Consider the following 24,505-nt stretch of genomic DNA (forward strand, 5'->3'; position numbering starts at 1 on the left):
GGTTTATTGTGTACAAAAGGTAAACGCCACCTGTCACCAACAGTACAAGGTCGGCTGATAACAGGTAAAGAAAGGTAAGACTGTTGTTTTCAAAGATTCATAATTTTAGATTTGGCAATATTTACAATATCAGTAACAAAACGCCTTTGTCTGATTTAACACCTGCACACATGAAAGTAGTACCTACCTACCTACCTACCTGATTTTGGTGTATTATTCTATATCCAGTGATATACATACAGAATTTCGGTTCCGTTAATGCCTGGGTGTTTTGCGCCACCTAGTGTAAACTAAGGTTGTTCACTTTTATTTACAGGAAGAGCATCTGCCGTGACAAAATGGTGTCATTAATCTGCACGCTCCAGGACCATCGAGATGAAGTATATTGGTGCGCGTTCTCCCCCACACTACTGGCGACTTGCTCCGGGGATAAGACCATACGCATCTATAACACCAATGACTTCTCGGAGTTGCCTTTTTCGCCTCTGTCAGGCCATCGCTATGGAGTTCACTGCTGCTGTTTCAGTGTATGTGGCACCTACTTGTTCACCTGTTCCACAGACGCTTTAACTATCATTTGGAGTATGGCGACAGGTGAGGTAAAGACGAAATTTGAACATCCTGGAGGCAGCCCAGTCAGGGTGTGCTCACTGTCTCCCGACTCCTCTCTCCTGCTGTCAGGGGCATCAGATGGAACCTTGGCCCTTTGGGATTTCCACTCTAAGAAATTATGCAAGTAGGTTATAGATCATGAGACAAATCCCTATATTGCATTGCACCAGTCAAGTTTGGACACATACTCATTCAAAGGTTTTTCTTTATTTTTAGTATTTTCTACATTGTAGAATAATAGTGAAGACATCAAAACTATGAAATAACACATATAGAATCATGTAGTTACCAAAAAAATATATTTGAGATTCTTCAAAGTGGCCACCCTTTGCCTTGTTGACAGCTTTGCACACTTGGCATTCTCTTAGCCACCTTCATGAGGTAGTCACCTGGAATGCATTGTAATGAACAGGTGTGCCTTGTTAATAGTTAATTTGTGGAATGTCTTTCCTTCTTAATGCGTTTGAGCCAATCCGTTGTGGTTGTGACAAGGTAGGTGGGGATAGCCCTATGTGGTAAAAGACCAAGTCCATATTATGGCATGATCAGCTCAAATAAGCAAAGAGAAACAACAGTCCATTACTTTAAGACATGAAGGTCAGTTAATCCGGAAAATGTCAAGAACTTTGAAGGTCTCTTCTAGTGCAGTTGCAAAAACCATCAAGCGCTATGATGAAACTGGCTCTCATGAGGACCGCCACAGGAAAAGAAGACCCAGAGTTACCTCTGCTGTAGAGGATATGTTTATTAGAGTTAACTGCCCCACAGATTGCAGCCCAAATTAATTATTCATTGAGTTCAAGTAACAGACACATCTCAACATCAACTGTTCAGGAGAGACTGCGTGAACCAGGCCTTCATGGTCGAATTGCTGAAAAAAAAAACACCACTAAAGGACACCAATAAAAATGAGACTTGCTTGGGCCAAGAAACACAAGCAATGGACATTAGACCTGTAGAAATCTGTCCTTTGGTCTGATGAGTCCATATTGGAGATTTTTGGTTCCATCCGCTGTGTCTTTTGTGAGATGCAGAGTAGGTGAACAATGATCTCTGCATGTGTGGTTCCCACCGTGGAGCATGGTGGAGGAGGTGTGATGGTGTGGGGGTGCTTTGCTGTTGACAGTGTCAGTGATTTATTTAGAATTTAAGGCACAATTAGCCATCATAGATACCACAGCATTCTGCAGCGATAGTCCATTACATCTGGTTTGGGCTTAGTAGGACTATATATTTTTTTCAACAGGACAATGACCCAACACACCTCCAGGTTGTGTAAGGGCTATTTGACCAAGAAGGAGAGTGATGGAGTGTTGCATCAGATGACATGGCCTCCACAATCACCCGACCTCAACCCAATTAAGATGATTTGGGATGAGTTGGACCGCAGAATGAAGGAAAAGCAGCCAATAAATTCTCAGCATTTGTGGGAACTCCTTCAAGACTGTTGGAAAAGCATTCCAGGTGAAGCTGGTTGAGAAAATGGCAAGTGTGCGCAAAGCTGCCATCAAGGAAATGGGTGTCTAATTGGAATAATCTACATTTTGATTTGTTTAACACTTGTTTTGGTTACTACATGATTCCATATGTGTTATTTCATAGTTTTGATGTCTTCACTATTATTCTACAATGCAGAAAATAGTAAAATAAAGAAAAATCCTTAAATGAGTAGGTGTGTCCAAACTTTTGAAGTTGGTGTGTCCAATCTTGAATAAAGCATTGTATTGCTTGTCCTCATTTCTCCAACCTAATAAGTGTATATAGGCCTACTCTTTTAAAATGGTACGTCATATTCCAATGTTCAACTTCCCAGATCTAAGGCCGTGACAGAGGCCACGGTGATGGCGTGCTGCTTCACTCCATGTGGTCAGATGTTTGTGACAGGATGTACATCTGGAGATATCAAAGTGTGGGATTTGGACATGAAGCAGCTCTATGCAGAGAGGGATGCCCATGATATGGGGGTGGCCTGCTGCCATTTTGCACCCCAGTTTGACATTGGTAAGATGAGCGCAGCATAGTTACCTCATTCCCCGATCCTCTCATTGAGTCACTGTTCTCTTCAACACATTGGGATAGTGCCCAGTTGAGGTATCATGTGTAAGGAAAAAACACACATACAGTACCGGTCAAAAGTTTGGACACACTTACTCATTCATGGGTTTTTCTTTATTTTGACTATTTTCTACATTGTATAACAATAGTGAAGACATCAAAACTATGAAATAACACATATGGAATCATGGAGTGACAAAAAGTGTTCAACAAATCAAAATACATTTTAGATTATTCAAAGTAGCCACATTTTCTCAACCAGCTTCACCTGGAATGCTTTTCCAACAGGAGTTCCCACATATACTAGGCTCCAGAGTGGCGTAGTTGTCTAAGACACTGCATTTCAGTGCAAGAGGTGTCACTGCAGTACCTGGTTCGAATCCAGGCTGCATCACATCAAGCCGTGATTGGGAGTCCCATAGGGCGGTGAACAATTGGCCAAGTGTCGCCTGGTTTTGGCCCGGGTTTTTCCTTCACTCTGCGGTCCAACTCATCCCAAACCATCTCAATTGGGTTGAGATCGGTTGATTGTGGAGGCTTTTTACCAGGTAGGCCAGTTGAAGTCTCATTTACAACTGCGACGTGGCCAAGATAAAGCAAAGCAGTGCGACAAAAACAACAACACAGGACATGGATAACGTACAGTCCATAACACAATAGAAAAATCTGTATACAGTGAAGTAAGGAGGTGAGGCAATAAATAGGCCAATAGTGGCAAAGTAATTACAATTTAGCAATTGATAGAGTGATAGATGTGCAGATGAGGATGTGCAAGTACAAATACTGATGAGGTCGGTAGTTGGTTGGATTTATTTACAGATGGGCTGTGTACAGCTGCAGCGATTGGTAAGCTGCTCTGACAGCTGACGCTTAATGTTAGTGAGGGAGATATGTCTCCAACCTCCAACTAACTTTAAAACAGTTATAGAGTTGTTAAAGGCTGTGATAGGAGAAAACTGAAGATGGATCAACAACATTGTAGTTACTCCACAATACTAACCTAAATGACAGAGTAAAAAGAAGAAAGCCTTTACAGAATCAAAATAGTCCAAAACATGCATCGTGTTTGCAACAAGGCACTAAAGTAAAACTGCAAAAAATGTGGCAAAGAAATTAACTTGGTCTTGAATTCAAAGCATTATGTTTGGGACAAATCAACACAACTCATCACTAAGTACCACACACATTTTCAAGCATGGTGGTCGCTGCATCATGTTATGGGTATGCTTGTCATCAGCAAGTACTAGGGAGTTTGTTTAGGATAAAAATAAATGTAATAGAGCTAAGCACAGGCAAAATCCTAGAGGAAAACCTGGTTCAGTCTGCTTTCCAACAGACACTGGGAGACAAATTCACCTTTGCAGCAGTACAATAACCTAAAATACAAGGCTTACCAAGACAACATTGAATGTTGCTTACCAAGACAACATTGAATGTTCCTGAGTGTCCTAGTTAAAGTTTTGATTTAAATCGGCTTAAAAATCTATGGCAGGACTTGAAAATGGCTATCTAGCAATGACCACCAACCAACTTGAGCTTGAATCATTTTTTAAAGAATATTGTGAAATATTGTACATTCCAGGTTTGCAAAGCTCTTAGACTTACCCAGAAAGACTCACAGCTGTAATTACTGCCTAATGTAATTCTAACATGTACTGTATTGATTCAAGGGTTTGAATACTTATGTAAATGAGATATTTCTATATGACATTTTTTGTAAATTTTCAAAAATGGCAAAAAAACATTTTTTCACTTTGTCATTACGGGGTGTGTAAATGAGTGAGGGGAAAAAAATATATTTATTGATTTTGAATTCGGGCTGTAACACAACACAATGTGGAATGAGTCAATGGGTATGAATACTTTCTGAAGACACTGTAGATCAGTATTTGTATTTATTTCCTACAGTCTTTTTAGATGTTCCACCCGCTCTCAGCTAATCATTTATTAAACTGGTGAAACATTTATTTACTCTTTAATCAATCATTAACATGAGTTCCTATTATCAATGCAATCTATTTAAGATTGTCAGAGTTGAATTCTAGAAATTGCCTGAAATGTATTATCAATGTTGCCCAGCACTTCAAATGATAGGCAACAACCATTTGTGTCCTCCTATTGTGATGGGGTTTTATTATGATGTTTATTGCCTGGTTTGTAAACAAGTTAATATTATTATTCTGAAGGAGGGCCAATGTGCCGCGTTTGTTCCTCTGCTCCACAGATTTCAGTTCGGTCGAGTTTCGATTGGCCTCCTGTGGACAGGACAGTCAACTGAAGGTATGGATCGTATCTCAGCATGGTGCAGCAGGTAAGCTGGCCTGGCTTCCATTCACCCCAGTCTCTCTCTCTCTCCTTTCTTCTCTCTCTCTCGAAAAGATAGGGAGCAGCATCAACAACCTTGAATTATCTGAACTGAATAAAATAATTGCATTAGTTTAGAACAAACCGCATCAGTGCGCATCAGTACCTTTCCATATGAACATTTTAATATATGTATCCAAACTTTGTTTAAAGTCTGTTTATGGTATTTTCAACACATACTAGTTAAAGAGTCCAATATGCTGGTCTCTGTTCTAGATGTGTGTGTATATCTGTATATATACAGTACCAGTCAAGTTTGGACACACCTACTCATTCAAAAGTTTTTCTTTATTTTTACTATTTTCTACATTGTGAAGACATCAAAACTATGAAATAACACACATGGAATTATGTAGTAACCAAAAACGTAGCCACCCTTTTCCTTGATGACAGCTTTGCACACTCTTGGCATTCTCTCAACCAGCTTCACCTGGAATGCTTTTCCAACAGTCTTGAAGGAGTTCCTACACATGCTGAGCACTTGTTGGATGCTTTTCCTTCACTCTGCGGTCCAACTCATCCCAAAGCATCTCAATTGGGTTGAGGTCGGGTGATTGTGCAGGCCAGGTTATCTGATGCAACACTCCATCACCCTCCTCCTTGGTCAAGTAGCTCTTACACAGCCTGGAGGTGTGTTGGGTCATTGTCCTATTGAAAAACACATTTCAGTCCCACTAAACCCAAACCAGATGTGATGGCATATCACTGCAGAATGCTGTGGTAGCCATGCTGGTTAAGCATGCCATAAAATCACAGACAGTGTCACCACCCCACACCACACCACACCACCTCCTCCATGCTTCACGGTGGGAACTACACATGAGGGGATCATCCGAAACAGCTGTTCCTGGGTGAGCCGTGTGTCCAGAGTGGTGTTCCACATGGATGTGTTGTGGTGCCTTTGTCCTAGAGCAGCAGACACAGGACACCTGAAGGGAGCACACAGAAACACAGGGAATGAAACCAGAGAGCACGTACCTTTCACAGGCTGCAGAATAGGCCGCCTGCTGCAAAGTACAGGCCCTGGTGCTGTGCCTCGCCTGGTTATTGTTCCACATTCACAGGAAATTGTCCTTTGCAGATGGGCTTAGCCGCATGGGTGGAATTTGTCATCATTTTTCAGTTCTCTTTTGTGTCAGTAACCTTTCAATTCAACTGGCATTCTGCTTCTGCTTCCTGTGTTCTTACACAGCCTGGAGGTGTGTTGGGTCATTGTCCTACATCAGCTGATGTGTTATTATTCATGCGTTTCCTCCTTAATTGTCCTGTAGCGGGGTTTTTTGTTGTTGGTGTGTTTTAGAAATAAAAAAAACATTTCTATCTTTATCTCTTCATTCACTGTGAATTTTAATAGCCACATGGCCATCACTACTTACTCAGCCTGTAAAGGCTCAATTAAAAAGAAGCAATTAGAGATTTTGAATGACTTGCCAGAAGGGAAAGAATGTCATGTAGATAAGATGAATTTGAAAAGGGACAACAGCCTTACCACAGTGCTCAGTTGTCAACCTGCAAACACAATGTGGCATTACTGAATTGGAATGTAGTGTGTGTGTGTGGGGGGGTGTGTGTGTGTGTGGGGGTGGGTGTGTGTGGGTGGCTAAATCCTAAATGAACAGTCAGTTGTTAATCCAACTGTGTTTGTGGTCATGGGAAGGGTTCCAGGGATGGTCAGAGGGGTGGTCAGTGTGACACACAGCCAGTGGGTGCGAGGTCTTCTCTACATGAGGTCTTTGTGTGTTATTGATTCCCAGCATGTGAGATGAAGCTGCTCCACACTCTGACTGGTCAGTCGGCCCCTGTGCTCTCCTGTGCCTTCTCTTCTGATGGTGAGCTGCTTGTCTCAGGGTAAGACCGTCCGTCCTCCATGTATGCTCTGATGTTCGTCCTCTCATGACCCTTAACCCTAACCATAGCTCTGGTCCAGGGCGTTTTGTGCGGATGGCGAGCTGCATGAACACCCTGGACCAGAGCTATCCTAACACAAGCCGCACGTACGCCTTAGACCAGACCCACTTGGCACACACTGGTTGAATCAACGTTGTTTCCACATCATTTCAATGACATTACTTTCAACCAACGTGGAATATGCTTTGATGTCTGTACCCAGTGGGGACTACCCTAACACTCATTTTGGCATAGCCTTAATGCTACTCTAGGGTACTTACAGGAATAATTACAGTAATAGCATCACTGTAATGTAAGGTGTGATCAAATAATTCTATTCAGTAGGAATAAGCCTCTGTTGGTATAATCAGGTAGAAACTGCTGCTTTTAAATACTGCTGTTATCCTATTGTACCACTAGGGGTCTCTACTCTCTACTCTGTTACAACATTCTGCTCTGTGAGTGAGGCTTCAATCTCATTCATGCTCGTGTTTGTTTAGTAAAGTAGCAGTTTTTGCTTAATTTCTGCACATAATGGGAAAATACAATTTGTTTGTATCTTGTACTGATGAGCTGTTGAGAAAAAGAAATACATGTAATCACTCTTACGTGTTCTTCAACAGCTCAGTGGATAAAACGGTGACCGTGTACAATGCGGTATGTAAAACACAATCTTGGGTGTGGTCTTAGTAAGTTGTTTTGCTTTTAAAAACAGATGTATCCGTCCACACTAACACCACTGCTTCCCGTGTACAAATCACAGTCTCTAATCAGTGAGAAATGCCAGACATTCTTCTTTGTCAATGTTTGTTCATCTCTTCCTTTGTAGAGCGATGGAGTCCTCCTTCACACTTTGAAACGGCATGAGAGGTACCAGCATGACCTGCCTGTTACTCTCTGACGTTTGATAACTCTCTGGAATTGTATGCATCAAAGACACTGAATTCCTGTGCCTCCCTCTCTTAGCTTTGTGACAGCCTGTGCCTTCTCTCCAACCCTGCCCTGGATTGCTACTGGCTCCATGGACAAGAAGGTCAACGTGTGGAGGATAGCAGATAGAGATAGTGGGCAGGGTAGGTAGTAGCCTGTTGTACTCTAATGTACCAATCAAAGCCCAGCAGCCATTTTGTGTAAGCCAGGCAGCCAGTTCCACAGGGAGTGTAGTGTGAATGTAACCCCAGCGGGAGAAGCTCCTCTGGGAGAGCTGGAGGAGGAGTACTGTGCCTGATCTGCTGACAGGGCCAGACTAAAAGTAAAAAAATATCGAGGAAGATAAGTGTTTCCAATGACATCATCAACCAGTTTCTAGACAATTTGTATGCAGTTGGTTAACATCACATGATGCACACCCATGATGTCATTGGAAACACTTATGTTCTATATTTTTTACTACAAAATATTTGATGTTTGGGTGGTGCTGGAGATGATGAATAGGAAGTAGAATTATTATTTTATTCCCCCTTTAATGGTCATTAGCAGGCTGGCTTTGAACCTAGGTGATGCGATCCATAATGACCTTGTCTAACCTCTAAGCCCCACAGTGCCACCCTTGCAGAGGGCCCAATGGAGAGACAGAGATAAATCAGGTGAAATGTCTTAAACACGTAAACACTCAGGAAATGAAGCCGTGTCTGCAGACATCAGGGGGCCAAGCTAGACTAGACTATTCAACAGAGGGTTTCCTTCTGAGAGTAGGCACGTTGACGGAGCACATTCCAAGCTCTCCCTCTTGCTCTGTGTACACAATCTCCTTTGAAAGTGATTCATCTTGTGTTTTCTTGTGACTTCTAGCTCAACCCAGGAACCCCTCGTGCCAAGGTAAGAACACACAGGGAAATGTCTTCTCAATCGTTCCAGTGCACGATGGGACGGTCAGGAGCAGAAGTCTCCAGATACTGGCCATAAATGCTGATCTTTGGTTAGTTTAGCATTTACCCCACTAATGGGGTTAGGATTAGGGGAGCTGATTCTAGATCTGTACGTAGGGGAGCTGGAGCCAGATGCTGGACCAATAAATGGATGAGATGTCTGGAGGATGCATTAAAATAAACGATGATGACTTGTAAAGTGACAGATGACGAGGAGGTGCCAGTTCAAGAGTGGAACCTTTCCAAATAAAAAAAACCCTCCTTCCCCTGAGTCCCAAATAGAGTGCACTACGTTTGACTAGGTCCGTAGGGTGCCATTTGGGATGCAGGCTCAGATTCCCATCTCTGTGGGACTGTGAAAGGGGAGGTGTTACCGTACAGTGCAGGCAGATTTGATAAGAGGCCACTTACTGTTCTAGTGCGTTTCAGTTGATAGTGTTGGTGCCGTTTCACATAACATCATTAAGCCTCCATCCACATGTATGCTTCTGAGAGGGAAATTCAGTGGGGAAGTCAGTGGTGGTGGTATTTTGGCCTGAGGGGCAAGGAAACGATTGTGAATGACTGGGATAGCGAGAGATGGAGAGTGACGTGAAGGGATCGAGAGAGGTGAGGAAAAGCGAACAATGCCACGTTAATGTGAAATATAACTCAGCTGCTTAATGATAAACACTCCATGCTTTACATTTCCTACGTGGTGTCATTAGCAAGCGCGGTACACAACACTGTGCGTTTTATCTTGGCGATACATGAAAAATGATAGCCGCTCGCACAATGTCATGTGAAGGTTGCCTCTGACGAACAGTTTGTCTGCAAAGGCCAGAAAGACACAACCTTGTCGGGGGGAGGGAGGCTCCGAAGCTGATAAATATTCCCAGGGCATGCAAATGTGATTTAAAGCACTGTTGATAAAAAGAGGATGTATAGTTTGGTGACAGGTTAGGAATCACTGGTTGGTCATTTGCTATCAGCACCGATAGAGGGTCTTCTTTGTGTGGAATGTGTGGTATGTGTTTGTAGGGATCTGATAAGTAGTATTGGAGGAGACGGCGGGGGTGAAGGACTCGAGGAGGGGGCATGTGGGAAGGCCCTTCCTCTCTTCCTGTGTTTGTGTGTGTCCCACAGGAGCAGGAAGGAAGCTGTCAGGTCACTCCAGGCTGCTGGTGAGCGACTGGTCCGAGGAGGATGTGTTGGCCTGGCTGAGTGAGGAGGGTCTGGAGGAACTGGTCACAACCTTCACAACCAATAACATAGACGGGCCTGAGCTGCTCTGTCTGACCAAGGAGACCCTGACCTCAGAGCTGAGCATCGGTAAGGACATGGAATTCACAACTGGGGTTGCAAAATTCTGGTAACGTTCCCCAAATTACCAGATTTTCCAGAAACCCGGGTTCAGTGTTTCTCCTATATATTTTTGTTGCGAAGTTGGGGTATGGGGAGGATACTTTTTGTTGTAGGAGTTTGAGAAGAGCTGACAGGAAATGTTGCAGCGTGAAAGCTAATTTCCTGCAGTTCTGCACATTTTCGCAATGGCTAATTCTGTATTCTTATGCACAAACATTGTAACCAAATCAATGGGGACCCTAATCAGGGACCCTAAGCATGTGCTCTGCGTGCTCTGCGTGCTCGGTTGGTAATCCAGCCATGCCAAAAGTACTCGGAAATTCAATTTATTTATTGGTTTAATCGTTTTAAGCTTTTATTCTGGTGATTTGTAGATCTCAAAGATTATATATATCTAACGTAAATAGATATGCATGTAAATGATATTTTCTACAAACTTTCTGACTGCTTCTAGTCATTTAAATTTACACTGAATGTGTTTTTCCATCCAGATTAATTTAGTAAAGAATGTGGGTGTGGCAACAGTTTAACAGTGGTGCAGCGGGGAAACACTGCGGGTTGGAAGATTCCCAGGATCAGGACATCCAGAATCCTCCAACTATGATTTCTGTAAAACCCTTTTGCCACCCTACCTACAACATAATACACAGATCCCAGGCATGTCTAACCAGGGGCCCCGCCAGGGTTTTTGGGCCCCATGAAAAGATATCACATTGGGCCCCACCACCACAGGCCACACCAACCCTGCGCAATTGCTGTAACCACACACCTCCAGAGCCCAATCAACCCATTCAACGCTTTAAATAACTCTAATTTTGCAGGCTTGCAAGTCTCTTTTAGTCTAATATTTACTGTACGATATTTACTGACAGTCAGCTGTGAAAATATAACACTGTGCAGACCTGCACGCAACATTCTGCATTCAGTGGAATTCACTATTTGATGCAAGACTGATACCCTCTATTAGAAATGTGCTAAAGGCTATCTTTTACAGTCTGTAATGTAATGTTAATGGTACAACTCTTGAATGGAAAGTTCTCTTAACTTGAATGAATAATTTAAAATAAATATAACTTAAATATACATTAACCTCTTCAATTCAAGTAAATTAACATTATCATGCCTGTGGGCATCGTGTGTAGTGATCCGATATCCATAGCCATGCCATTTAACAGTTATCACTGGCCCGTGCTCAGCCTTACTCGCCAAGAGTGAGCCTTCTTGCTAGCAAAGTCACTGATCAGCTTGTTTTTCAACATCCTCACTTTGTCTGTCTCTTTCTGTTGCACCTTCTCTCTATTCTCATCATCTGCATTTAAAAAACATTTTTTATTTTTTTATTTCACCTTTATTTAACCAAGTAGGCCAGTTGATTACAAGTTCTCATTTACAACTGCGACCTGGCCAAGATAAAGCAAAGCAGTGGAACACAAACAACACAGAGTTACACATGGGATAAACAAACGTACAGTCAATAACACAATATAAAAATATATGTCAGTGTGTGCAAATTTAGTAAGATTATTGAGGTAAAGGTATAGATAGATGTGCAGATGATGATGATGTGCAAGTAGAGATAATGGGGTGCAAAAGATCAACAAAAAAAACAATATGGGGATGAGGTAGTTGGGTATGCTATTTACAGATGGGCTGTGTACAGGTACAGTGATCGGTAAGCTGCTCTGACAACTGATGCATAAAGTTAGAGAGGGAGATATGTGTCCAGTCATTGGCAGCAGAGAACTGTAAGGAAAGGCGACCAAAGGAGGAGTTGGCTTTGGGGATGACCAGTGAAATATACCTGCTGGAGCGCGCTATGGGTGGTTGTTGCTATGGTGACCGGTGAGCTGAGATAAGGCAGGACTTTACCTAGCAAAGATGACCGTTTAGCCAGTGGGTTTGGCAGCAAATATGAAGCGAGGGCCAGCCAACAAGAGCATACAGGTCGCAGTGGTGGGTAGTATATGGGGCTTTGGTGACAAAACGGATGGCACTGTGATAGCAAAATGGATGTAGTCTGAGTAGAGTGTTGGAGGTTATTTTGTAAATGACATCGCCCGAAGTCAAGGATCGGTAGGATAGTCAGTTTTACGAGGGTATGTTTGACAGCATGAGTGAAGGAGGCTTTGTTGCAAAATAGGAAGCCGATTCAAGATTTCATTTTGTATTGGAGATGCTTAATGTGAGTCTGGAAGGAGAGTTTTCAGTCTAACCAGACACCTAGGTATTTGTAGTTGTCCACATATTCTAAGTCAGAACCGTCCAGAGTAGTGATGCTAGGCGGGCGGGTGGGTGCGGGCAGCAATCTGTTGTAGAGCATGCATTTAGTTTTGCTAGCATTTAAGCGCAGTTGGAGGCCACGGAAGTAGTGTTGTATGGCATTGAAGCTTGTTTGGAGGTTTGTTAGCACAGTGTCCAAGGAAGGGCCAGATGTATACAGAATGGTTTTGTCTGCGTAGAGGTGGATCAGAGAATCACCAGCAGCAAGAGCGATATCATTGATATATACAGAGAAAAGAGTCGGCCTGGGAATTGAACCCTGTGGCACCCCCAGAGACTGCCAGAGGTCTGGACAACAGGCCCTCCGATTTGACACTCTGAACTCTATCTGAGAAGTAGTTGGTGAACCAGGCGAGGCAGTCACTTGAGAAACCAAGGCTATGGAGTCTGCCGATAAGAATGCAGTGATTGACAGAGTCGAAAGCCTTGGCCAGGTCGATTAAAAACGGCTGCACAGTACTGTCTTTTATCTATGGCGTTTATGATATATTTTAGGACCTTGAGTGTGGCTGAGGTGCACCCATGACCAGCTCGGAAACCAGATTGCATAGTGGAGAAGACATGGTGGGATTCGAAATGGTCGGTGATCTGTTTGTTAACTTGGCTTTTGAAGACTTTAGAAAGGCAGGGCAGGATGGATATAGGTCAATAACAGTTTGGGTCTGGAGTGTCTCCCCCTTTGAAGAGGTCGATGACCGCGGAAGCTTTCCAATCTTTAGGGATCTCAGACGATACGAAAGAGAGGTTAAACAGGCTAGTAATAGGAGTTGCAACAATTTCGGCAGATAATTTTATAAAGAGAGGGTCCAGATTGTCTAGCCCAGCTGATTTGTAGGAAACCAGATTTTGCAGCTCTTTCAGAACATCACCTATCTGGATTTGGCGGAAGGAGAAGTGGGGGGGGCTTGGGCAAGTTGCTGCGGGGGGTGCATAGCTGTTGGCCGGGGTAGAGGTAGCCAGGTGGAAAGCATGGCCAGCCGTAGAAACAGCTGGGACAGCTGGGAAGAAGTGCTCTTATACTCCATGGACCTTACAGTGTCCCAGAACCTTTTGGAATTAGTGCTACAGGATGCAAATTTCTGTTTGAAAACTGACTGACTGTGTATATTGTTTTCTGACTTCCTGAAAAGTTGCGTATCGCGGGGGCTATTCAATGCTAATGCAGTATGCCATAGGATGTCTTTGTGCTGGTCAAGGACAGTCAAGTCTGGAGTGAACCAAGGGCTATATCTGTTCTTAGTTCTACATTTTTTTGAATGGGTCATGCTTATTTAATATGGTGAGGAAAGCATTTTTAAAGAACAACCAGGCATCCTCTACTGACGGGATGAGGTCAATATCCTTCCAGGATACCCGGGCCAGGTCGATTAGAAAGGCCTGCTCGCTGAGGTGTTTTAGGGAGCGTTTGACAGTGATGAGGGGTGGTCGTTTGACTACAGACCCATCGCGGACGCAGGCATTGAGGCAGTGATCGCTGAGATCCTGGTTGAAGACAGCGTAGGTGTATTTAGAGGGCAGGTTGGTCAGGATGATATCTATGAGGGTGCCCATGTTTACGGATTTATGGTTGTACCTGGTAGGTTCCTTGATAATTTGTATGAGATTGAGGGCATCTAGCTTAGATTGTAGGACGGCCGGGGTGCTAAGCATATCCCAGGTTAGGTCACCTAACAGTATGAACTCTGAAGATAGATGGGGGGCAATCAATTCACATGGTGTCCAGGGTACAGCTGGGGGCTGAGGGGGTCTATAACAAGTGGCAACAGTGAGAGACTTATTTCTGGAAAGGTGGATTTTTAAAAGTAGAAGCTCGAACTGTTTGGGCACAGACCTGGATAGTATGACAGAACTCTGTAGGCTATCTCTGCAGTAGATTGCAACTCCACCCCCTTTGGCAGTTCTATCTTGATGTAAAATGTTGTAGTTGGGGATGGAAATTTCTAAATTTTTGATGGCCTTCCTAAGCTAGGATTCAGACACGGCGATGACATCAGGGTTGGCGGAGTGTGCTAAAGCAGTAAATAAACACATTTAGGGAGAAGGCTTCTGATGTTAACGTACATGAAACCAAGGCTTTTACAATTACCGAAGTTAACAAATGAGAGCGCCTAGGGTGTAGGTGTAAAGTTGGTGGCTACAGGGCCTGGGTTAACCTCTACATCACCAGAGGATCAGAGGAGGAGTAGGATAAGGGTACGGCTGAAGGCTATAAGAACTGGTCGTCTAGTGCGTTGCGAACAGAGAATAAAAGGAGCAGATTTCTGGCCGTGGTAGAATAGATTCAAGGCATAATGTACAGACAAGTGTATGGTAGGATGTTAGTACAGTGGGGGTAAACCTAGGCATTGATTGACGATGATAGAGCTTGCATCTCTGGAGACACCAGTTAAGCCAGGTGAGGTCTCCCCATGTGTGGGGTGTGTGACAAAAGAGCTATCCAAGGCATGTTGAGCTGGACTAGGGGCTCTACAGTGAAATACAACAATAATAACTAACCGGAACAGCAGAAGACAAGGCATATTGACATTAGAGAGAGGCATGTGTAGCCGAGTGATCATAGGGTCCAATGAGCAGCAATAGGTGAGTCGGGGAGCCGTTCGGTAGTCGTTACTGTGCTCGGCGAATGGAAGGCACGGCGTTCAGAAAGCTAGCGGGCCGTGGCTAACAGATTGGTCATTGGTACTGCCGGCACTGTCTTTCACCTCTTCCTCCACTTCCACACTCCTCCCTGACAAAACTGTATCACTTGAAGAGGGTCCTGGCTCTGTAGTGTGCTTGACGCAAATGATAGTATATCTTATAATATAATACCATTTGTAATAACATCATAATCAACATTTCAGTTGCTATTTCAGTTACTTTAATGACGTAAATCAACTTCATGCACCACGGAAAAAAATTAAGCAGCACTGAAAACTGCAGAATATTGACCCAAATTACCTACAGTTGCGTATTCCCACCACTAGATGTCAGTAAATTACCATATTTCAGTCTGCATCAAAGCCATGGAGACTTACCTTGGCCATATGATTTGAAGGTATTATTTTAACATTGGCTGTCACTTATACAGACTGAGTCACTCAATGCTTCAAACTGTCCAGCTTCCAATACAGTCTATAGGCTGTTTTTGTTTCATATAATGATCATTATGTGGAAAAATAATTAGTGTTTGAATTCTTATCATTGAAAAAGGGTTGAATCATTTTCATTTTTTTCATAATAATAAAAAAAGAAATTCCCACGCACTATGCCAACTGACATGTCATTCAACACAGTGCTGTTCACCTTCTTTTTCAGTTGGGAGACAGGGCTGGTTCAGGGGTATGGGGATGAGGAGACAGGGCTGGTTCAGGGGTATGGGGATGAGGAGACAGGGCTGGTTCAGGGGTATGGAGATGAGGAGACAGGGCTGGTTCAGGGGTATGGGGATGAGGAGACAGGGCTGGTTCAGGGGTATGGAGATGAGGAGACAGGGCTGGTTCAGGGGTATGGGGATGGGGAGACAGGGCTGGTTCAGGGGTATGGGGAGACAGGGCTGGTTCAGGGGTATGGAGATGGGATGACAGGGCTGGTTCAGGGGTATGGGGATGGGGAGACAAGGCTTGTTCAGGGGTATGGGGAGACAGGGCTGGTTCAGGGGTATGGGGATGGGATGACAGGGCTGGTTCAGGGGTATGGGGATGAGGAGACAGGGCTGGTTCAGGGGTATGGAGATGAGGAGACAGGGCTGGTTCAGGGGTATGGGGATGAGGAGACAGGGCTGGTTCAGGGGTATGGAGATGAGGAGACAGGGCTGGTTCAGGGGTATGGGGATGGGGAGACAGGGCTGGTTCAGGGGTATGGGGATGGGGAGACAGGGCTGGTTCAGGGGTATGGGGATGGGGAGACAGGGCTGCTGAGCCTGAGGCTGCATCTGTTTGGCTTGACACCAATTAGTATCAATATCTTGTTAAAGGTTTACCTGCAATGATTAAATGTCGGCTAAAAGAGGAGTGAAATGTAAACACCCTGTGAAGATGTTATGTAACTAATGTTAGGGGATCAAAAGTAGCCTATTTCACTATTTGCTAACAGGTTAATTTTCACCAGTCACAGACGACACCCATCTTTCTTTGTGAAAAATTGTGTGACAGTGTCGCCCTTTCTTTCCTCTCTCCTGTCTTTTCTTTCTTTTCGTTTTTGTAAACCAGATTTTTCTCTAGGAAGTTGAGACATGATGCTCCACCGGCACTCCTCACTCGCAATTCACTGCTAGCAAGTACCGTTCACACCTGGTTTGGGGGCAGGACCATGTAAATAGAGGGTGTGAAAAAGAAACCATTTAGTTTTATTAGTACAATTGTAAATAAATTATTATACTAATGATGAAAGGTTATTAATTTAATATTGAAAAAAATGTACCAATTCCCCCCCCCCCCCAGCCATGCGGCGCCCCTGTGTCTGACCTGTGACCTGGCATCTCCATTCCTCGTTAGTAATGAAGGGACCCAGGAGTAGATACATAGGATTATTCTGGATTGTGCAATTCTGTTGGAATGGAATACATGCCACAGAGGCTTTTATCTGGCTTCTAATATTCCCACAATGCTCCCCAAATCAAATTGTAATCTACTTTGGGGCTGCCAAGGTGTGACATTACTATTTCCAAAATGTCCCATTGGAAATTACTTGCTTATATAATTAGCTTCAGACAATTTCCCATCAGCCATCAGATGACCTTAGATGTTAAAATAGTTTGGACAGGACCTAGTATCTTACATTTTCTATGGCATGCTATTACCTCAACAATCAATGTTAGAGAGAAAATTACATGTTTACTCTGTGTCTTCACTGTGATATGATTGAAATAGATAGTGCCATAAAGACTATAGTTTTCTGAATCAGTATTAATCATTACCAATGAATCATTTCTGAGGAAGCAATACATTGCTATGAATCCCCTTTCCTTTCTGCTGTCCACACTAACCTACATTAGGATTGCCTGAAGATCCTGTTTGTGGATACAGTGAAATAAATGAGATTCTTCACCACATCTCTGTAGAGGAGGGTTCCAAAACTGACAACCCCCCCCACCCATTTTTTGGGGGGGGGACATAAAAGACAGTAAAAACACCAAGTGATTTTAATTTTGGAAATCTGTTCCAAAGTATTCCCACGCATAATAGAAAGATACTGTCTATGTAATTGTATCGAAATATAAGCAAAGTTTGAAATTATACATTTTTTGGTAAAATATATCTGTTTTGGCTTCCTGCGGTCAATATGAAGTCTACAAATGATTTGTAATTATGTTCCGGCCCTCTGACCATCCGCTCAAGAAATAAATTGTCCCGCGGCTGAATCCTAGTTGATGATCCCTGCTGTAGGGGTTTAGGGTGAATTCTGTATCACGCCCACAGAGAGAACAGCACCTCGGTGCAGCACAGTAGGACATTATCTCTAGGGACTAGCTTTTCTGGTACAACAATCCCCATCTACAGCAAACCTCAGTCCGCTGCATTATAGGTTTATGGTGGTTTGTCAATGTATCCCAATGTAGTCTTGGTCCTGTGATTGTCAATATGCAAACTGTGAGGGTAAGTTACAAAGTGTATTTCGCAAGCAATCATGAATGTCACCTCATTTGCTGCAATGCAGTCACAAAGAAGGATACTGTAAATATTGCTCAGAGTTGAGCAATTCCCTTATCCGCATTAGTTAATTGTATGACTAATGGGTTCAGCAAGTCTGATTGGACGTACACATTTTGATTGAGCACTTTTCCCCACTGGGATTTGACCTTTTGTGATTGCACTGCCCGATCTATCTATAGTGCTGCATCTGCACTGAGTTTCCTCCAATCACATTGGTTGAGTTTGCTCCCCATAGTCTCATGGGGCCCCTGATTGCAGGTGCTAGCTAATTAACTCTACAGAGACACTAAAGTCATGTGGTGCTGGGGTTTCTGTCTTTCACGCCACCAACACAGTTTTCTGTCAGTTCCTAGCCTAAGAGCACGTGTGTGTTTGTGTATGTTTAGATCTGTTTCCCTTGAGCACCAAGTCACTAGGCACTGGCAGAACTGTGATTTAACAAACAGAGCATTCCATATGTAGACGCAAGGCCTTCCACAGGAAGAGGTCTGATTGGGTTGCTGCTAGATGGTATGAAGCTACGGTAAAAATGTTGTATGTTCAGGTCGCATCGGGGACAATTTTAGCTAACCCTAACCCTTTTCCTAACCTTAACCTAATTATCTTAACCTGCTACGTTAATTCTCCTAACCTGCTACGAAAAGTCACTTCTGTCCGTAGCTGTATACCATCTAGTGAAAACCGTCTGATTTGGGAGATGATCATTCCTTGGTATACATCCCGGACCTTGTCGAACTGCCTGACAATGAGGCCGTTTTCAAACTGCAGCTCAGTTCTGTTCCCCAGAGGCTGTAACTGAATCATCGACAATGCAGCCAAGAGGCGGACGGAGGCAGACGTCATTGTGTCTGGGGCTCTGTTTCACCATGCCAGAAAGGTGACGTGCTGCTCTAAATAAAGGTGGCCTACTGGTACCTGCTGTCGACATACTGGCACCCACCGGAAAACCACAATTCTCTGGCCCTGGAGATGCACTATTCAAACCTATTCCGTTGGGTAACTGTATGCTTTAGGAGTTACAATTCTATTGAGCAGCGGTTACTTTGCTGTGCCCCAAGTGATAGCGGACATCTTTCTGGCAACCATCTCTCTTCCTGTGGAACATTCCAAGTTCCAACACCAATAACAGATTCAAGTGATCCTCAGGGATGACGTTCAGTTGTCTGCTGCTTTTGAAAAGCAGAGCTTTAAAACTGTCTATAGGCTTTGAATCATCAGTATTACCCTTTGTTTCTGTGAAGATGGGTGAAGGAGAATCCCAGTCAGATTTATGCATCTGTCTCTTATCGGGGTAAGCCAGAAGAAAGGATTGCACATTTTATTGAACAGTAGATGCTGTCATTGGGTTTCCTAGCACAGATAATGAGGGCTTGTTTATGGAAGCACTGACACTGGCAGTTCCTCAGTTTGGCTTTACCCTTCACCAATGTCCACACACATGCTGTGATAATTTCTATGGAAACGTACTACTACCACAAATAACCATAAATATGACTTATCTATACAGGCCCAGACAATCAGAATGAGTTTTCCCTCACAAAAGGGCTTTATTACAGACAGAAATACTCTTCTTCAGTTTCATCAGCTGTCTGGGTGACAGGTCTCAAACGATCCTACAGGTGAAGAAGCTGGATGTGGAGGTCCTGGGCTGGCATGGTTACACTTATGGTAGAGAAATTAACATTCAATTCTCTGGCAACAGCTGTGGTGGACATTCCTGCAGTCAGCATGCCAATTGCACGCTCCCTCAACTTGACACATCTGTGGCATTGTGTTGTGGGACAAAACTGCATATTTCAGTGGCCTTTAGTCTCCAGCACAAGCTGCACCTGTGTATTTAAATTTTTTATTTAACAATTGCCCGCTCCCCGCACAAGGTGCACCTGTGTAATGATCATGCAGTTTAATCTGCTTGTTGATATGCCACACCTGTCAGGTGGATGGATTATCTTGGCAAAAGAGAAATGCTCACTAACAGGGATGTAAACAAATTTGTGCACAACATTTAAGAGAAATATGTTTTTTTGTGCATATGGAACATTTATGGGTTCTTTGATTTCAGCTCTTGAAACATGGGACCAACACTTTACGTGTTGCGTTTTATATGTTTGTCCAGTATAGTTTTGTATGTTGCCATTGTTTTTCTAGAGTCGGTGGGTCTCCGTGGTAAAGTCCTAAGGAAGGTGGAAGCTCTGAAGGCAGAGTTGACGGGACTAGACGCCCCAGATGAGTTCCTCTGTCCAATCACCAGAGAAGTGATGAAGGACCCTGTCATTGCTGCAGGTGAGGGAGAGGGCATGAAAACATCTGTCTCACAGGCTGTGTATTTTTTCCATTAATTGGCCTTTTGACCAATCCGATCAGCTCTGAAAAATGTGACTTGAAAAGATTTGTCAAGACTAATTAGTGGAAAAAAGTTGGGTTGCCGGTCTAAACGCAACCATAAGGTGCATTCAGAAAATATTCAGAACGCTTCACTTTTTACACATTTTGTTACATTACAGCCTTATTCTAAAAAATGTCCCTCCATCTACACACAATGCCCCAGAATGACGAAGCAAAAACAGGTTTTTAGAATTTTTTTAGACTGATTTACGATTCAGACCTTTTACTCAGTACTTTGTTTAAGCACCTTTGGCAGCAATTACAGCCTCGAGTCTTCTTGGCTATGACGCTACAAACTTTGGCACACCTGTATTTGGGGAGTTTCTCGCATTCTTCTCTGCAGATCCTCTCAAGCTCTGTTTGGTTGGATGGGGCGTGTCGCTGCACAGCTATTTTCAGGTCTCTCCAGAAATGTTCAATCGGGTTCAAGTCCGGGCTCTGGCTGGGCCACTCAAGGACATTTAGAGTGTGTGTGCCTTTCCAAATCATGTCCAATCAACTGAATTTACCACAGGTAGACTCCATTAAAGTTGTAGAGACATCAAGGATGGTCAATGGAAACAGGATGCACCTAAGCTCAATATCGAGTCTCATAGCAGAGTCTGAATACTTATGTAAATAAGGTATTTGTTTTTTATTTTTAATACATTTGCAAACATTTAGAAAAACCTGTTTTCGCTTTGTCATTATGAGGTATTGTGTGTAGACTAAGAATTGTTTAAAAAAAAATCCATTTTAGAATAAAGCTGTAACGTAACAAAAATATGGAAAAAGTAAGGGGTCTGAATACTTTCCAACTGCACATGTCCTTGTTCGTCAATGCTAACGTAGCTAATTTGTTATTGTTTAAAAAAATATGCACTGTTTCCTGCTCCAGCTCACGTTATACTGTACATAGCCTATAAAAGTAATTATGTCAATGTCTGATGTATAAAATGTGTCTGAAATCAACAGATGGATATTCCTATGAGAGAAAGGCCATTGAGAGTTGGATCAGTGCTAAGAACCGCTCCAGTCCCATGACCAACCTACCTTTACCAACCACTCTGGTCATGCCCAACAGAAGCCTGAAGACCGCTATTGGCCGTTGGACTGCCACTCAGTGATGGATTGGTGTACGAGTAATCAGTAATGCCTTACTCTGAAGCAGACTGTAAAGTGAGGTCACCCAATTGTTTCCTATGAGAATACTCAGTGGTGCATTTGATGATCAGGAAGTGTCATTTCAGCATGTCGCCATCTTGCTACATGAAGTTTTTGGAAACATTGCATGCACAGTTTGAGCTACTCTAGGAAGTGATGGTGCAGGCAAGCTCAGTGCTACCCCCTCTCATGGAGAACCTCAAGTTGAAGGCCAACCAGGTACGACAGGCTACCATTAGCAACTAAATGATCCTTAGAACTTTGTCTGTGTGTGATTTTAAAGGAATTGCTTCAAAGACATACATCCAGTGAAATAGAAATCATGTACCGTGAATGTGTTTGGAAAAGGTTTTTATATCCACAAATATTACCACAAAACTCACCATTTCCCCATTCACTATAAATGGGGGATCTTGTTTTCTGGAAACAATGCCTGCAAGTACTGTGGTCGGCCTTCAACTTGAAATCCTCAATGCGAAGGGGGCATTTCAGAATCAAGACAAATTTGTAATCACTGACAATCAGTTCACTGCACAGTTCTATTAAATACTTTTGATTAAACAAGGGTGATTATTCATGAATGAATGATATGTCGTTTGCCTGTGTGTGCCTTGTAAATTACTAGATCTTTACATCATTTGTGCAATAGGATTTTCTGGGAATAAAGTAAATTGGAGTCGACGTTTTTACTGTATATGCAGTATAAACATGTGGTTCTAAAATGTATTGTCTAACTTTGCTCTGGTCCAGGACGTTTAGTGTGCATTCAAACGGGCTCTACCACCCTGGACCAGAGCTATGTTGAACTGTGCCTCCTGTTCCCTGCTACAATGACAGCCTGCAGGCCTGAGTGTTTTCTCGGTGGGATTTTATTTCCCTATATTGGGAATGGCAGTAATATTCTATTACACTATGTGATTATGGGTAACACAGCTCACAATACTGGAAACATGGCAACCATTTCAACATACATACATATTAAAATATTGTCAATGGCACCATGCTCCCCCAAACCTTTTGTTTATAGATATTTATTTTTTAAACTCTTTATTATAAATTGAAGTTGTGGCATGCACTTAAACCAATATTACTTTGACAGAGCTTATTATTGAACTTGTAAAATGTCTTAGTAGCTGTGCAAAAATAACTATATAAAATATTTTTTACAATGAATCAAGCCATAGACACTAAATAAATTAACGTGACAGCAACGACAAGCAGATACAGAGAGGATTTAGTTAACGTTATCGGGCAATTTATAGAATGTACAAACATATAAACAAATACATTTTTCAGAACCTTGAACACAGTTGGAACCAAATTGTGCATCAAATAAACCTCAACATACAGATAAGTCAATACACTGACATTGATCTTCACTCAAAAGAAGGAAAAAAATATATTTATATATAAACAATGTGAGGATCTACAACATCCTTTTTAGAACACAGGAATGCCCATCTCAAACATATCCTTACAGCTCTTCTAAATAGCTCCGTAATTCTGTCATCAGCACCATTGACATAATGAACACAGTTCAAATCCCATTGTATGTGTCCAGAATGGCACCCTATTCCCTATATAGTGCACTACTTTGACCAGGGTCGACCAAAAGTAGTGCACTACGGTATATAGCGAATAGGGTGCCATTTTGGATGCAAATATTGTCTTATACTTAACACTGAACAATTCAGTAATAACATTATACTGTAATATAATATGCTGTATAAGCACTTTACTTAAAGGCCTATGTAAATGCGTAAAGTGCTGTCACTGCAATGTCTCCAGCTTTGCTGAATAAGAGGGAACATGTCATCCTGTAACAGAAGCAAACAGCTGTACGCAATAGTAGGAAAGAAATACATCTGCTCTGTTACTGCTTCAATCAAAACGCTCCATGTGGCGGATATTCACAAGGGGAACAAACATAGTTTGCGTACTTCTTTCAAAGTTTCGACTTACATTGCTTAATTTTTTACCAGCCCATAAAAAACTCTCCACTTAGAATTTTTGCAAAGGTGTGTGTGTAAAGTGTTTTTGGGTGTGTGCCAGCATGTGTATCTCGTTGTTTGTGTATGCACGCACATGTGTCTGTGTGTTGAGAGAGGGGAGATAAAAATTCCTACACATTTGACTCTATGAATGATCGCTTTGGTTTCATTGAAGCTACGTGAATGGTGGGATTCTCTCGGACTAAGCTTGGCTGCTTGGGCTTACTGTCCACAAAAGTGTGTGACGGCATGGCCAGAGCTGGCTTGGATTCCTTGTAACAGGTGGATGTTTGGCACAACTTCTCTGCAAATTCCTTTGAGTGCATTCCATTCTGCTGGCTCCCCATAGCACCCTGAGATGGAGCTTTGAGCTGCTCATGGTAAGTGCTCCCTATTTTGGCATAAGGTAGCTCACAGTTCACCCCTGCTGCCTGGAGGCCCATGGCAGACATGGTGTGGGACACTAATCCCTCAGAGGAGTGACTCTGCCAGCTGCGGAGGGCTCCGGTGGCGGGCTGTAGGCCTGGGTGGTTCTGGAGCCCTTGGTGTTGTTGCTGCTGCAGTTGTTGCCGCTGCAGTTGTTGCCACTGCAGTTGTTGCCGCTGCAGTTGTTCTCGCTGCAGTTGTTCTCGCTGCAGTTGTTCCTGCTGCAGTAGTTCCCGCTGCATTTGTTGCTGCTGCTGAAGAAAGCGTGCCTTCTTGTCCATGATGCCCATGAAGGGCCTGGGTTTCCACTCGCTCATGCCTCCCTGGCCCTGCTTGGCCTTGTCTGTGGTGGTCTTGGTGCGTACGTCAGGGCCCTGCAGCTTGCTGCTCTCCGACAGACTACTGCTGGAGGCCAGGGAGCTGGTGGAGCTGGACACCTTGATGTTGCCGTCTCCCCCCTGGGAGACCCCGTTACCCACACACTCCTTCCTCCGCTCCTGGCCTGGCCCTGCAGCAT

General features: G+C 43.2%; 2 protein-coding genes across 5 annotated transcripts in view; one reads left to right on the forward strand and one right to left on the reverse strand.

The window, feature by feature from the left end:
- LOC135538663 (WD repeat, SAM and U-box domain-containing protein 1-like) lies at window positions 1–22,488 on the forward strand. 4 transcript variants are annotated; one of them, XM_064964547.1, is made up of 12 exons: window positions 2–74; window positions 317–736; window positions 2,426–2,613; window positions 4,892–4,978; window positions 6,786–6,879; window positions 7,542–7,575; window positions 7,748–7,788; window positions 7,885–7,991; window positions 8,710–8,736; window positions 9,912–10,097; window positions 20,192–20,326; window positions 21,383–22,488. In XM_064964547.1, the coding sequence occupies exons 2-12, from the start codon at window positions 339–341 to the stop codon at window positions 21,532–21,534; spliced, it is 1,449 nt and encodes a 482-aa protein (XP_064820619.1). In that variant the 5' UTR covers window positions 2–74; window positions 317–338; the 3' UTR covers window positions 21,535–22,488. The 4 variants fall into 4 exon arrangements, with proteins under 4 accessions (XP_064820622.1, XP_064820621.1, XP_064820619.1 ...); XM_064964550.1 differs by lacking the exons at window positions 20,192–20,326; window positions 21,383–22,488 and adding an exon at window positions 10,622–11,163 and having other exon boundaries at window positions 1–74; XM_064964548.1 differs by lacking the exon at window positions 2,426–2,613 and having other exon boundaries at window positions 4,892–4,947.
- Window positions 22,442–24,505, reverse strand: part of LOC135538662 (protein TANC1-like) — a 293,087-nt gene continuing 291,023 nt past the window's right edge. The window contains 1 exon segment of the mRNA XM_064964546.1: window positions 22,442–24,503. Coding sequence (XP_064820618.1) covers window positions 23,694–24,503 — 810 coding nt within the window. The 3' untranslated portion in view covers window positions 22,442–23,693.

Source organism: Oncorhynchus masou, unplaced genomic scaffold (genome assembly GCF_036934945.1).
Source record: "Oncorhynchus masou masou isolate Uvic2021 unplaced genomic scaffold, UVic_Omas_1.1 unplaced_scaffold_16___fragment_2___debris, whole genome shotgun sequence".
NCBI lineage: Eukaryota > Metazoa > Chordata > Actinopteri > Salmoniformes > Salmonidae > Oncorhynchus > Oncorhynchus masou.